At 40.1% G+C, this 15,090-nt stretch overlaps 1 protein-coding gene across 1 annotated transcript in view; it reads left to right on the top strand.

The window, feature by feature from the left end:
- TRRAP (transformation/transcription domain associated protein) overlaps positions 1-13,898 on the top strand; it is a gene marked incomplete at both ends in the record, with an annotated part of 71,695 nt that extends 57,797 nt beyond the window's left edge. Inside the window, 7 exon segments of the mRNA XM_079543012.1 lie at positions 120-381; positions 6,181-6,406; positions 6,964-7,181; positions 8,933-9,117; positions 11,237-11,440; positions 12,267-12,461; positions 13,614-13,898. Of these exon segments, the coding sequence (XP_079399138.1) occupies positions 120-381; positions 6,181-6,406; positions 6,964-7,181; positions 8,933-9,117; positions 11,237-11,440; positions 12,267-12,461; positions 13,614-13,898 (1,575 nt within the window).
- Between the last annotated feature and the right edge of the window lie 1,192 nt (positions 13,899-15,090).

Raw genomic sequence — 15,090 nt, 5'->3', positions numbered from 1 at the left:
TTGCCTCTCGAAGTGGTACACGCAGTTCTATCTACCTGGCAGTGACTTAACAGTGTTCATTATACCAAATCAGAAGACCTGATCTTCCTGACTTTCTGTTACCATTATTTTGTCTTTAGGTTCTTAGACAACTGCAGCAGGGCTTGGCGAAGTGCTATTCAGTTGCCTTTGAGAAAAGCGGAGCTGTTTCAGATGCCAAAATCACTCCCCATACACTAAACTTCGTCAAGAAGTTAGTGAGCACTTTTGGAGTAGGACTTGAGAACGTGTCCAATGTGTCCACCATGTTTTCCAGTGCAGCCTCAGAGTCGCTAGCCAGGAGAGCGCAGGCGACAGCTCAGGATCCCGTCTTCCAGAAGCTAAAAGGGCAATTCACAACAGGTAATTTTTAAAAAAATCTTCATCTCCTGGGAGATTTTCCCCACAAAGCTCAACTCTGAAAGCATTCTGCCTTTTTATTCTTCCTGCCATTTGGCACAACCTGGAGTAGTTTGTATTATCTTTGTTGCTCCATACGTTGTCGGATGAAAACCAGACCACAGCATAGAGAATGAGGATATTATTGTATTTCTATTACCTAAACCTGTGGTCAAATCATATGTGTTTAAAGATAAATTAGATTAGAATTCACTGCAGTTTTTTTTGCAGTTGGGATCAGACCGCCTGCTTTAGATGAAGGCAGTAATGATGACTGTTTTATGTTGAATGCTAGAATGTAATGCAATTATCACTGCAGGACTCCCAGTTCTCAACACTGTGTAGAATCTTTCAAAACAATTGACTTCTGATGACTAAGATTGTTCCGGTGTTTTGGATAACTAGATTATGAAAAAAACAATTACAAAAACTCACATCATTGTTAGGTAAATTGAATCAATAACTTTCATCAGCTCTAATAAAAAAGGCACTTGAGAGAAGCAGCTTTTTGCTTTATCAGTGGTGTTACATGTTAGATGATCTGAAGTTGATCTAAAATTCCGAGAGAAGTCTGTGTACAGCAGGGTGCAGTGATGCATTTGCTGAGAAGTGTGAAGGCCACGTGGCTGTATGTGACAGAAATTAAGAACTCAAAGTTATTAGTTGCCTGTAACTGGACAGATAGGATTCTATGCAGACCTGGGCTTTCATATTTTTCTGAATTTGCTTTTCAATTTCCCCTGCTGTGATTCTGTCTCAGATGATTCTGGCATAAGTTAGAACTCAGTTTTGGCTTTGTAGAGATTTAAAAATCACAGCCTTTCTGCATCAAGCTGATGCCTCTGCAGACGTGAATCTTGTGTTGGCTGATTGTTCTGTTTAGAATTCTATGAGAAGTTCCTTGAACATGAAATTGTTTGAGGTCCACGCTGTTGTGGAGAGTTTACAGAGTTTGACAAGTAGATTTCCAGTGTTTTTTTGTTGTTATTTTTCTTCTTTTTATTTTTTCCCCAAGCATTTTACTGCTAACGTTGAGAAAATAGGTGAATGGATGGGAATCTCGTGAGAGCAGCTCAGTTGTAGACATGACCTACATATCCCGTGCACATGATACACTGCATGGCGCCCTTTCTGAGGCACAACAGTTGCATGACAGCAGATAATGAAAGTCCTGAACCATATGATTAGATTTTTAATGGATGAAGGCTGCTGGGAAAGGAAGTGAAAGCAGAACCATTTTTGTGAGTCTTTGACTGAAGCTTACGGGGAAATGAAATACGTTAAATACAAGTTTAGACTTGTTTTTGTTTTTCAGTAATGCTTTGTATGTCTGCACTGCAGTAAGAGTCCAGCTGCTTTTCATTGCTCTCCATGTTGGCACGCTCAGTCTTAGGGTGCTTCTGAGTTACTTTAGGTCTTCTGTACTTGGCTTTCATGTCTTTCCTTTAAGATACGAGTGGGGGGTCTGTGGTTTCAGGAGTTTTACAGCTGAAGGCTGAGAGCAGCAGTTGGCTCATGCCTGCGAAACCTGAAGGTTTCTTCAGAGCATTTGTAAAACAAACAAACCAACAAAAAGCCCTTAAAAATGTTTGATTACTGTTCAGATACATTTTTATTTAAAAAAAAAAAAAAAAAAAAAAAAAATTGAATAGGATTTTTGGTTTTTATGTGCTGTTTGCATATCTTTATTGTGTGTAAATAGCATGTAAAGTTTTCAGCTGTGCTTTCCAAGCACAACTTTTACAAAGAATGATGTGGAACAGCATATAGAAAAACAAAGGCCTGAGCATAAGAACAATTGCCAGTGATTGAATGATTGAATGCGGAGCACTTCCTTATGAAGCCTGAGTTTAATAGTAAGTAATTACTCTGTGGGTTTTTTTGTTTTTGTTTTTCAAGGTTTCACGTTTCATTTTTCAGGTATAATTAAACATGAATGTCTGCAGGATTAATACACTTACCTCTCTTTGTGCTGGGTTTGATTTTTTTCTATCTGTTAAATTGGTTTGCTTATTTCATAAATGAACCACGGGACAGTGGATGAAACTGAACAGATCGATATGTTTATGCATTTCTACAATTTAATTCATTATGTAGAACATGAAAGTAAGTTTTTGATTAGGTTTGCAGTAACAATGGAAAGTACATAACTAAATGAATGCGACTGATTACCCCACAGAATGTTCCAAAAGCTGTTTTAATGTAATGAGAAACCATCTGTAAATCATGCTTGCTGCGTCCATTTGTCACACTGCAGATTCAAGGTTTGTGTTTGTGATTCTCAGTGCTGCCTGTGTTTAGATGGTGGACAGATAATGCAGAGGTTGCCTTCCATTTCACAGGTATCCATGCTGAGCAGCTGCCTAGGAGAAAAATGATGTCTGTGGTTATGAATGGATGTTGGTGGCTGTGTTGCAGGCACGTGCAGCTCTGTGTGGTTGTGTCATCTTCTCCAGTGCTGTCAGAGCACCTTCACCTGCTAGGAGCTGTCAGGGGCTCTCTCACTGTTTCATGTAGTTGAAAGATTTTGTCAGCATCCAACCGGACTGCTGGAGTTCTCCTAGGCCATCTTTTTCTGTCCCAGCATTATGCATTTTAAAACCAAGTTTTACTGTGATTTTTTTTTTTCTTTCTGGAGCTTTGAATTCATAGCTCTTTGAGCATCTGTTCTTTGTTCCTTTGATCCTTCTCTGCAAACCTTTGGCATCAAAGAGCACAACAACAACAACAAAAAAAAAAAAAAAAAAAAAAAAGGCATAGAGAGAGAAATGTTCCCCTTGAGAGCACTCAGCAGCAAAGGGAGGAGAGAAACGGCCTCAACTTTTCAGTCGAGGGCAGATGAGATTTCAGAGGTTGGACCCCTGCTTCTTTCTGCTGCCCTCTCTCCAGTCAAGCTGCGTACAGGTGGAAAACTGAAAGGTCCCTTAAGAGGCAGGGTAGTGTTATTGGGAGTTGTGGCACCTAGCAGAGTTCTCTGCTGTGAATGGAAGCTGCAATCAGAAGGAAGCTTCTTGAAGTCCTCAGTCACTGCGAAGTGTGGGGCAAAGGGAGATGGAACCGTTCTGCTATTAGCTTTTCAAGTGCTAGCATTACTTTGAGGTGTTCCCCCTGACCTCTTTTCTGCTGAGAAAGCCTGGCACTGCTCAGACACCTCTTCCTTTACTTCTCTTGTGATTTTTAGGTATTAGGACAGTCTGCAGAAAATGCAAATGAAGAGACTGGGGTTAGCATCTCATTTGACCTCAGTCTGGTCTTCCTAGTCTTGGTTTTCTGGAGCTGACTTATTCCTTTCCTAACTGTCACTGAGTTTTTTCTTGTTTTTGCTGCTGTCCTAAAGTTCTTAGGAGATTAAAAAGGCCCCTTCAGAAAGCACACAGTAATTTCATAGTGAATAATAATAGACAGCTCTTGCTTTTGGACAATGCTCGGATCTTCATCACCATCACATGTACAAGGGATTGAATTTCTCTCCAGAGTTCAGCTGATATCTCAGGGCCCTGGAGGCTGTCCTGGCTCTTTGCATGACGCCCCTTGGCTTGTGGGTTTTCTTAAGCAGAATCCTGTCATGTCTCTGGCATAAGAACCTCTCAGGTCCTAGAAATGAGCTATTGCTGATGCTAAAAGCATTAATTAACTAAAATATAAAAAATAGAAATATATATATAAAATAAAAATATATAACAACATATATAAATTTATCATTTTTATTATTTTTTTTAATTCAAGTGAAGGACTTAAACTTTCTGTTCTTTTCCCACCTGCTGCTGGGAAACAAAACTACAAAATCCTAGCATGGGCATTTTAACAAACTGGACCTACTCCTATGCTGAACGAAGTATCTTATTTATTACTCATTTAATTAACATAATTAATGCTATTTGATTACTATTTTGTTCTGATTAACTTAAATCTGTAATATTGATGCATATTTTTACTGCTTTGGTAGTACATTTAAGCACATTAGCACAAACTGGATGCAGTTTGGGATTCTTTCCTGTGCTTTGAGGAGCCAGCAGCTGGATGGCTGGGCGCTGTTGCTGCCATGCATGCTGTGCTCGCAGTGCTCACTAGAGGGTAGCCGTGGGATTCCAATGAGGGTGGTTCTGTGCTTTGCAACAGGCACTGCCTGTACCAGGTAGAAAAAGGCAAGGAAGGATTACTGAATGCTTCTAATTTTTGTCATCCGTACATAAGGAGCTGCATCTTTCACCATGGGCTTTTTTCTTACACAGGTGGAATGGTTTTGTGCTGCTGGTTGTCGCTGTTTTGGGCTGCAAGGCTCTCAGTGAAAACTGTTGGCATTTCTGTATTGTGGGTATGTGGAAAGGGTGCTGGGCTGCATGTTCCCGGGGATTTTGTGCCACGGAGTGGTTTAGCTTCTTACAGGCTGCATTTAGTCTGTCAGCACTGTGATACTGCAGTGCTGAACAGCAGTTTCACTTGTTAAGGTGGTATGTTCTCAGGAGAATTCCAGCTTGTTTCTTTATTTACTTTTTCTGCTTGCTGTGTTCTGAAACTGGCAAAGTGGTGTTTGGAAGCTGAGCTCTGTGTAGGCCCAGAAGGTGCTGTGTATTGCAGGGATTTCAGTCAGAAAAGTACCCGTGTGCTGCCTTGGGAAGGTCTGCCCTGACTCAGTGCTGCAGGAGGCACTGCTGCACTGGGAGGCTGTTAGGTTGGGCTCCTTGCGTGATGTCCTTTTGCTTTTTGTCACATCTGTTCTGGCACTCTGCATCCAAGAGAGGAGAGCAGGTCTGGATTTTCTTGCAGTTCACAATAGGAGGATAACAGTAACGGCAGTTTTACTTCTTGTCCTGAAGCTGCTCACAGATTCTGCATTGCATCCTCAGTTTGGGTTCTTCCATTCTTTTTAAAAGTAGAAGGGCTCCACTAATTTTAAATAAATAAATTGCTTTTAATGAAACAGGCAGAAAACTGAAGTGCTGGACTCTAAATTATTAAACTTACTTTTCTTCTTCTGCTGAGTGATCAGATCTACTCCTGTGGTTCATGGTGGCATGCTCTCTGTCAGTCCCTCTGGTTGCTCTCTGGATAATCAAATACAATAACAGTATTTAAAATTTCCACTGTGTATTTTTGTTCTCATGGCTGTAAAACAGGAAACTCTTGAACTCATGGTTTACTAATTAATAGCAAATAACTTGGAGCTGTAGTGGATTGGTAGTAGGAAGCAGTAGATTCTGATAAGTTTATGCTGTATATAATGTTAGAATTTTAATAAAGTGTTTTGTATAGAAGTAAGATATTCAGTATGCAACATTCTCTTTCAAAGGAAGCTGTCTTCCATGTGTTTGTCACAGTGCTGAGCTGTGTGACTTGTTCTCCAGTACCTCTTGTAGTGTTGTTGCTGTTGTGTGGTTCCGTACCACTCAGGCTTTGGCTCTTCCACATCTCTCCTGTGTTTGTGTGAACCTGCCAGTGGCACTGCGTGCTTGGGCTCCGTGGGGAGCCGTGTCCCTGTGACAGCCTTCAGTGGCAGTGTGCCTTCCCTTTCACGTGCCAGCTGCTGACTTTGTGAGGTAGCATTCCATTTAGCTGTAGTATTCAAGGCCAATGCGGTGCTTTACAAACCTGTTTTCTTCATCACAGGTGTGTATGTGGAATGGGGGACTGCTTAAAGTATTTTGCTTGAGGGCATGTGGCTGAAAAAAATCTCATCTCAAGCACAAACTTCTAACGCGTGGTTGTTAAATGCGGTATATGGAATCCAAAATGCTAAGGATGTACGTGCATTTTTTCTTTTAGACTTTGACTTCAGCGTACCGGGCTCAATGAAACTTCATAATCTTATCTCCAAACTGAAGAAGTGGATCAAAATCCTGGAGGCAAAAACTAAACAGCTTCCCAAGTTTTTCCTCATCGAGGAGAAGTGCCGCTTTCTAAGCAATTTTTCAGCTCAAACTGCTGAAGTAGAGATACCTGGAGAATTCCTGATGCCCAAGCCAACACATTACTACATCAAGATAGCCAGGTAAACTCTAGTGGGGAAGGAGTAGTTGTATTTCTGCAAATGGGGAAGAAAGTGGAAATGTTCTTCCATCCATGCTGCAGAAAATAGCTACTATGTATTTCATGTATTGAAATAATGGATACAGTCACATGCTTTGTTGTAACAGCCCAAGTTGCTCCTTTATCCTCCTTTGGTGATGTCACATTGCCTCACTGCACAGCTCGATTGCTATCTGACAATTATGTTGGGTTTGTTTAATGTTGATGTTATTTGAGAGTGTTTCTACTGTTGTGGTTCACAGAAGGACAACTCTTCAAAGCAGAGATCAGGATCTCATCTAATGATTAATTTTGCTTAAGAACTGTTTTTCTAGTAGAAAGAAACAGAAACGCCTGAAATTGTTGACTATCAGATAGAAACCTTGTGTTAACTGGAGAATAAAATTGTAAACAATTGTTCATAATATAGTTTCACAGTTGCACTGTATTATTCCTTTGTTTGTTTTCTGGTTTATAAATCGTCGTTTGATATCAGAGGAGATGAGCTCAAGGGCTTTAATCTCTCTTTCCTCCTGGTAGGTTTATGCCCCGAGTGGAGATAGTTCAGAAACACAACACTGCAGCCAGGAGGCTCTATATCCGAGGCCACAATGGAAAGATTTACCCCTACCTGGTAATGAACGATGCTTGCCTGACAGAGTCTCGCCGAGAAGAGCGTGTCTTACAACTCCTTCGCCTTTTGAACCCCTGTTTAGAGAAGAGGAAGGAAACTACAAAAAGACATCTGTTTTTTACAGGTACTGGAAAGAGGGATCCTGTCCTTGTGTGCATGTTGCCTTTCTCATGTGTTGATTATAGTTAATTTGTTGATGAAATGAGAAGCACTCGGCAACATACTTGATCTGCTCGTGATTCACGTGTAATGGGAATGCCTTCAAAGAATTAAACACTCGTGTTTTCCAGAAATTCAGGAGTTCCAGTTTGTAGCTATGCAATGACTACATAAAAATATAAAATACTTCTCAGAATGTTGTGGGATCACTTACTAATTTCATATACATGAGTTCTGTTCATTAGTCAGTTTGAATAATCCTTAACTGGCGAGCAGAAAATATATTATGGGTAGTGGGAACTTTGAACTGAAGACACCAAGGTGTGCTGCTGCTTTGCTCTTGGCTTTCTACAGAGTCCTTAGATCTAATTCTAACAAAGTCTGGCTTTATCAATCTTTCCTTCTGTGCACACTGTATCTCTTAACGCAAACTTGCTCTCACAAGCAGTGGTGAGATGATGCAAAGTAGCAGTTACAGAGCTAGGAGTGCATAACTGTGATCTAGCTTTAATGAGGCTAAAATGTACAAGTCAAAGGCTTTGTGGTAACAGGGGGTGAATATGGTGTCTGTGTGTGAAGACACCTTTACATCATTCCAAGGCCAAGATGTGAGAAATACAGTAGATACTTGTCATACCTTGATAGGTAAGACTGAAAAGAAAAGGAAAAAAGCCACTGACGTGTCCTTCATACAACACAATTAGGAAAGTAACGTTTTCCTTCAAACTGCTCTTTTTAAACTGCACTCCTTTTAGAAATAATTCTGTACTTTGTGGTTTGATACTATTTAAAAGAACCTGAAGAACATTCTTCTCTCTGCTGCCAGAGGGTAATGGAAGCAGGCCAGAAGAAAGAGCTCATTAACACTCTTTCTGTGGAATGCATTTGTTTCTTTACAATTGAAGAAATTGCATCAAACAATTTAAAGGCATTTGAACACCGTTTTTTCCTGTATTCCTGAGGTTAGTTATTACAGCTTCTGAGGGAAACGATGAGAGACCATTCTGCTGGCAACCGGAGGCCACTTTGCAACAGTCCCACGGGTGTCACCAGCTGGTGCTGGGAGAGGTCTGTAAGGCTCACAAGAGTGATACCTCGGTGAAGCACCATTCATGTGCAGATAGGGTTTTTGCAGGTTTACTGCTCCTGAAGTAAAAAGCTCCCTGACTTTAAGTTTTCTTGCTATTGAGCAATTTACTTAGTTTTCCCTTGTTATTTTCAAGCACTGTCACTTTAAACTTCTGTTTCTCAGCTACGTGTAGATTTTATCCCCCCGTTTTTATGAATTATTTTAAGCACGTTACTGAGTTCAGTACTTTTCTTCAGAGTAATGTTTTTTGAAATGATGCTAGTGCCATGTAATCACCACCGCCTGTGCGCAGCAGAGCAAAACATTGCCCTCCTTTCTGCAGGTAAAGTAGGAAGGGTAGAGTGCTCATTTCTTTGGGTTTTTTTTCCTCCTAAAATAATGAAGGTGCTTCCACGTAGTTAAATTAAAATGTGTGTATATATATATTGCCTTCCTTGCTTTCTTTTTAACTGAGCTCATGAATTAGTAATGAGAATAGTCATAACAATTTTCTCTTGATACCCATCAGCTAGCACAACTACCAACAGTAGTGTTTGAAGCGCTGCTGGCTGCACTCTCGTGCTCTTCTCAGAGTCCTTGGGCTGGGAACTGACTGTGGTGTGTTGTTCCCCCTCCCCTGCCCGCAGTGCCACGCGTTGTGGCCGTTTCCCCGCAGATGCGTCTGGTGGAAGACAATCCCTCATCTCTGTCTCTGGTGGAGATCTACAAGCAGCGCTGCGCCAAGAAGGGCATTGAGCACGACAACCCCATTTCTCGGTACTACGACAGGCTGGCAACGGTGCAAGCACGGGGGACTCAAGCTAGCCACCAGGTATTAGAACATAGAATGAGTCTGAGTGAGGATTGTTTCTTGAGGACTTTGCTACACTTTGCTAGGTGTTCAACTCCCTCCCGTTAGATGGAGGATGGAGGTGTTTCACTGAGGTGGTTTGCATTTGTTTTGTTTTTACTGTAAGTGTTCTTGGGAGTTCTTATACCTCACTGGTATTCTGGAGTACCTTTGAAAGCCTCCAAGAAGCTGTATTTGTTCTGCTGCAGGTTGTGTTGGGGAACTGCAGCTGGAAGCAGCTGAAGGATTCATTACTACCAGGCGTTTTTGGATAACTCTTAGCAAATGATGAGAATTGATAACATGGGAAAAGCATTCCTATTTCATGTTCCTAATCTGCATAAGCAGAGCATGTGGTGCCATTTCCTCATCTTCTGATGTTCATCCTGAAAATGAGGGTGGATTCATCCCACCCGAGTCAACTAGGAACAGAGATTAACCTCATCCTAATAAGTGACAGTACTTGGAAAGTAGCAACTTCTGCCTCTCTAACCTCCATCAGACATCTAATTCTGATAAATATGGTTACTTTACAGTTTTTATCTCAAGGTTAATGCAAATTCTTATACCAAATGCTAGTCCCACGTCAAATGCAGCTGTTAGAAAATACATGGTATATCATAGACATCATTTGGAGAATCTTTTCTGTTAGAAAATAAGATAGTGTTATGTAACATCTTCTATTTTGAGGATTTTTTTTCTTCAGGTTATGGAACTCTTTAACAGCCATGGAACTGAAGTCAGTTTAACTGTCACTCTGGTGCAATAGGACATATCCTAACTTTATTTCTTTTTCTATTTAATTAGGCTAGGATATGCTACAATGATGAAATATTTTGGTAAACCGTATATGTTTACATCAAGGGAAAAATTACTGCTTACTGTTCACTTAGAAAAATGAATACATTTTCTCTCTTTACATTTTTGAGGTAATTTTGCTGTAATAATATATAAAACTAATTATTTTCCCCAGAGAGTTTCCCTATCTCCTATAATAAAATCCTTTACCTTTTCCAGTAAACCACGCTGTGTACAAAGAAACCAGGTTTTAGGTTGCAGTCTTTGTAGATCCCAAGTGTAATTTCACATCTTGTCGTTATCTTTTTTGTTTGTCGAATGCCTTCCAAAAAAATCTGCCTAATTGCTGCAGTATCCGTGTGCATACTTTTCCTTCTGCCAGCTGTCTCCTCGTGCTGCCTGTGGACTACCATCACCTGATAATGAGAACAAACCGAGGCTGTTAGTAATCTTCTCAGCTGTTGTTGCAGACCAGTTATGGAAAGAATCCATGTCGCTGCTCTTGGTCGGCGTTTTGCTCAGTAACGTGTTAGTCTGAGCAGACTTTCTGGCTTTATGTTATGTAAGGTTCTATCCCAGACCCTTTGAAATTCAGAGAAATGAAGTAGGCTCCAGAACCTTTGTCTTCAAAGTTCATTGCTGTGTGATGTTCACATCCTTCACTGCAGAAGGGGATTTTTCACTGAGAGGACATTATGTGGGAAATGTGAGCAGCCCTGAAAGGAAAATTCACCTTCAGTAGTGTTCAGCATCCTGGTGCCTGAGGTTGGAGATGAGTATTACTATTAACACGTACCAATATTCCAACGTAAGCTGAGGATTTTATTTTATTGCTGACAAATGCATATCCACCTCTCACTGAAGATAAGAAAATGAAAGAGTGGAGTGTGTTCCATTAGTTTGCCTTAAGGAAGTGCTGCATTGTGACTGAATGTCTCTTTAGTTTACTTCTGATTTTCTTGAAAGGTCTGAAGATACTTCAATCAGTGCATAACTTTCCACTCTCGGATTTTCTCACGTCAGACTGACTGTAGATTTACAGCTTATTTGGTTTTATTAAAATTTAAGTCTTGTAAGATAGAGGTTATTTGGCAGCTGTGCAGGGGACGGACTCACAAAGTGTCGTGTATTTTGATAAAGAAATCAGGAAATGTTGTTGGATTAAAAGTGTCAAAGTTTGGGATGTTTTCCTACAGTGGCGTACAGCAGTTCAGTGGAGTTTGGTAGTTTCTTTTGGCATAATTGTCTGTTGTAAAAATTGCACTAAAAATGATGTCTTTCAAATAATATTTTTCATGTATAGGTTCTCAGAGATATACTTAAAGAAGTGCAGAGTAACATGGTGCCACGCAGCATGCTCAAGGAGTGGGCTCTACATACATTCCCCAACGCCACGGATTACTGGACGTTTCGAAAGATGTTCACTATTCAGTTAGCCCTGATTGGCTTTGCAGAGTTCATCTTTCATTTAAACAGACTCAACCCTGAAATGCTGCAGATAGCTCAGGTATGCTTTATTTTGTCCTAACTGCATGCTGTGTTTTTTGATCAAATGGAAATTTGGGAGCTTGAATTGAGTCAAAATGGGAATTTGAGATATGTAATTACCGGTGTGTTTCAGCAGGTTTTCATTTGATTACGTGATTGCACATCATGTAGGTGATTTATAATGCAGACCCAGCTGCCATCAACTCTGTCTTCCTTCTGTGGTTAGAATTTAGAACATAATCTGTAAAGTTGATCACAGATATTGGAACTGTAAGTGAATGATAAGTCTCTCTTTGGTCTTTCTTTAAATGTTTTGCTTTGGATAGACCTGTGTGCTGAACAGCTCAAATAAATACACAACAAAATAAAACTTTAGAGGTTAATTTTTTTAAAAGGAGAATACCCTTTTTCAAATAATGCCCTCTTTTTTTGCATTGACATCACATCAAATCCTATTAATGGTAATTTCTCTGTTTTAACCCAATATCTAAAATGAGGATTGCCACCTTAGTGGAGCAGAGGTGGTGTATATTAAAGCCTTAATGCCATTTTAATGCACGCAGGGCTGTCCTGTGCACGGCACTGTAGATTTTTAATCCCCGCTGTGCAGCTGTGCTGTTAGGTTCTCACCTGGAGCAAGCAGCAGAGAGAGCTTACCCAGAGCTGAATGCCTGGAGACTGAAGGGCCATCTTTCTGCCCAGACTCCTGCTAGAGGAATATTGCTTCCAAGGTTTAATACTGCATCTATGTTCATTACAGCTTTTTGGACACTCACGTTGATAAGCATTACTTCAGTTTGAACTTCTTACTCAAAAGCTTCCGTGCGTTCTGGTTTTCCATGCAGGATACAGGCAAGCTAAACGTGGCCTATTTCCGCTTTGACATTAACGATGCTACAGGAGATCTGGATGCCAATCGCCCGGTTCCGTTCCGGCTCACACCAAACATCTCAGAGTTTCTTACCACCATTGGGGTGTCCGGCCCGCTCACCGCCTCCATGATTGCAGTAGCTCGCTGCTTTGCACAGCCAAACTTTAAGGTTCGTATACCTTTCCGCACGTTGCCCAAGGGCACTTAATTTGCATTTATCATTTAGGAAACGATGAGCTGAACAGCATTTTCTTGCTTGAGATAGAAACCGAGCACCACGTGTTTATGTTTTGAAGTCTTACCCCAAGGTCATCACAAAAGCAGCTGAAGTCTTTTTGCCTTTTTGGAAAGAATAGGAGGTAGATAGGGTGTAATTGTACCCTGAATTTCTTTTTTATTCTGTTGGAGCATGTTAATTCAGGCTGATTGTTTCAGTGCTGTAGCCTCATAAATCCCTACACGTTCTGGCAGCGGTAAGTAGTGAAATGACAAATGCAACATCATTTAGAATCTTCATAATATACTGTGAATAGAAATGTGTTTGGCCTTTGTTAGCAGAGCAGAATGCTCAAGATACATTGTTCCTTTGATGGATTCTAGCTCTTAGCAGGGTGTAGTTTTCTAAAGAAATTGTCTAACTTCCTTTTAAATTCTAATGCTTTCCAAAAATGAGGCATCTTGCACTTAGGCAGCAATTTGCACCAGAACGGCACTGCACAGAACGAACCGTAGCTACAGTGGGAGCTAGTTACCTTTTAGAAGATGGAAAATATCCTAAAATGATTTTTTTTTCTTTGTAATACAGAAAATTTAGATTCTTTTTTTAAATAATTCATCACTTTACAAAGCCATGCCAGTACACGCAGATGAGTTTGCAGACTTGGTCTGTAATTTGTGCACCCAGATGATGTAAACCCAATTAGACTCCTCGTCTTGAATTTCCAAGATGAGAGCACAGGTGCCCATTTATTCTTTTTGGAGTCATGGGTGCCCAGCTCATTTCAGCTACACGGTTACAATTGTGTTAGCTTGTCTGAGTTCTGGACATAAGAGGAATTCCTTTAAGGTTTGATTAATCTTTTTTTTTTTTCTTAACAGAATCCTATAAAATTTAATTAATATGTGTATGTATATGTTGGCCTAATGTCTAGATATGCCAAAAAAATGCTTATTTTTAATATGCAAACAGAAAGTTTATCTCAGATTGGATACCTGACAATGTTAGCAGCTTGAGCAGGCTAATATTTAGTTTAAAATGTGTAATGTATTCTAATGCTTGTTGAGAGTAAACATAATAGTCTGATTTTTCTCCCTCACGTAGGTTGACGGTATCCTAAAAACTGTGCTGCGGGATGAAATAATTGCATGGCACAAAAAGACACAGGAGGACACTTCCTCTCCGCTCTCAGCAGCTGGACAGCCTGAAAATATGGACAGCCAGCAGCTGGTTTCACTCGTTCAGAAAGCCGTCACTGCCATCATGACTCGACTGCATAATCTTGCTCAGTTTGAAGGAGGAGAAAGCAAAGTGAACACGCTGGTAGCAGCTGCAAACAGCTTGGATAATCTCTGTCGGATGGATCCTGCCTGGCACCCCTGGCTGTAACTTGAAATTTGCTTTGGTTTTTTTTTTTTGCTGCTGTCGGTGTGTGAGCCGTATATTGCGCTAAGAAATGTGAAACAGAAATCAGACCTTGGCTTACCTGTCACACTGCGTTTTGTCAGTCTTCATTTGATTGTGTTTACAGGAATAGGACAGTTTTACTGTTTTTAATTCCATGAGGGTGTGTTTCCTCCTGTTTAAAAAAGAAAAAAAGGAAAAAGAACAATGACTTTTGCAAATAGCTTAAAATTAGGGGAGGAAACTTAAAAATATACGGAAAAATCCTATTTTATGATGAGGACTGCAAAACTAGCACTGTTAGATTTAGGGTTTGCCATTCCTAATAACCTATAGCATATGAAGTTTTTATACAATAATAATTATTAAAACAGCCAGAAATCCCAGCTACTGGATTTTACTTTGTGAAATTTTACTTAATCACTGTTCCTTCATTACCAAATGGAAGGCTCAAATAAATACTCTTCCTTTAGTTGGCTTCAGGAATTCACATGAGCAAATTTGGCTTTGTACAGAGAATTTTGTACCAAATGTATAGAGGCATCTTTTTGTTAGGCACTGAGAAAAGGACGGTGAAATTGTGCAAGGTTTCCCTGGAGCACAAGCTGTGTACAGTAGAAGTGTAATACATTTAGGGCATTTGGTTTAGTTGTGGACAGTGTGGGGGGAAAGCTTATAAAAAGAATGGCAAAAGTCATCTATTGATACATGTATTTGACTGCAATAGATAAAGAAGATGAATCTTACGAATCTCTTTTTTAATGTTTAGAATTACAATAGCTTCTTTAGAATGAATCCGTTTCTTTGTAATTTAAGAAGAGAGGAATTTAATGTTTCACTCGAGTCTTTCTGTTGTGTTAGCATTTTTATAAAACCTCAGTGCTGAGAATGTTAAATTTGTACAGAGTGATTTTTTCAGAATAAATATTTTAAAAAACTCTCTCTGACATTCATTGGTAGATTTAATAGAGTGCTATGGCAGAAGTTGAAAAGACCCAAAAGCAAGTGTGATCTTTAATCTAAAATAGCCTGAGCATCAAAGGTGAGAGCTGCATTTCTGAGATGTGTGTTACGTGTATGCTGTTGAGCAGTCTGTTTTTGGAAGAGCTGCAACTAGGAAATATGTGTATGGCAAGGATTTCTTCAGTGTGCAGGCTTTGTTGCTAAGCCGGTGTGG

Source organism: Tetrao urogallus (assembly GCF_951394365.1).
Source record: "Tetrao urogallus genome assembly, chromosome: 15".
NCBI lineage: Eukaryota > Metazoa > Chordata > Aves > Galliformes > Phasianidae > Tetrao > Tetrao urogallus.
Note: the sequence above shows the minus strand (reverse complement) of the source record. Positions and strands in the feature narration are given on the sequence as shown.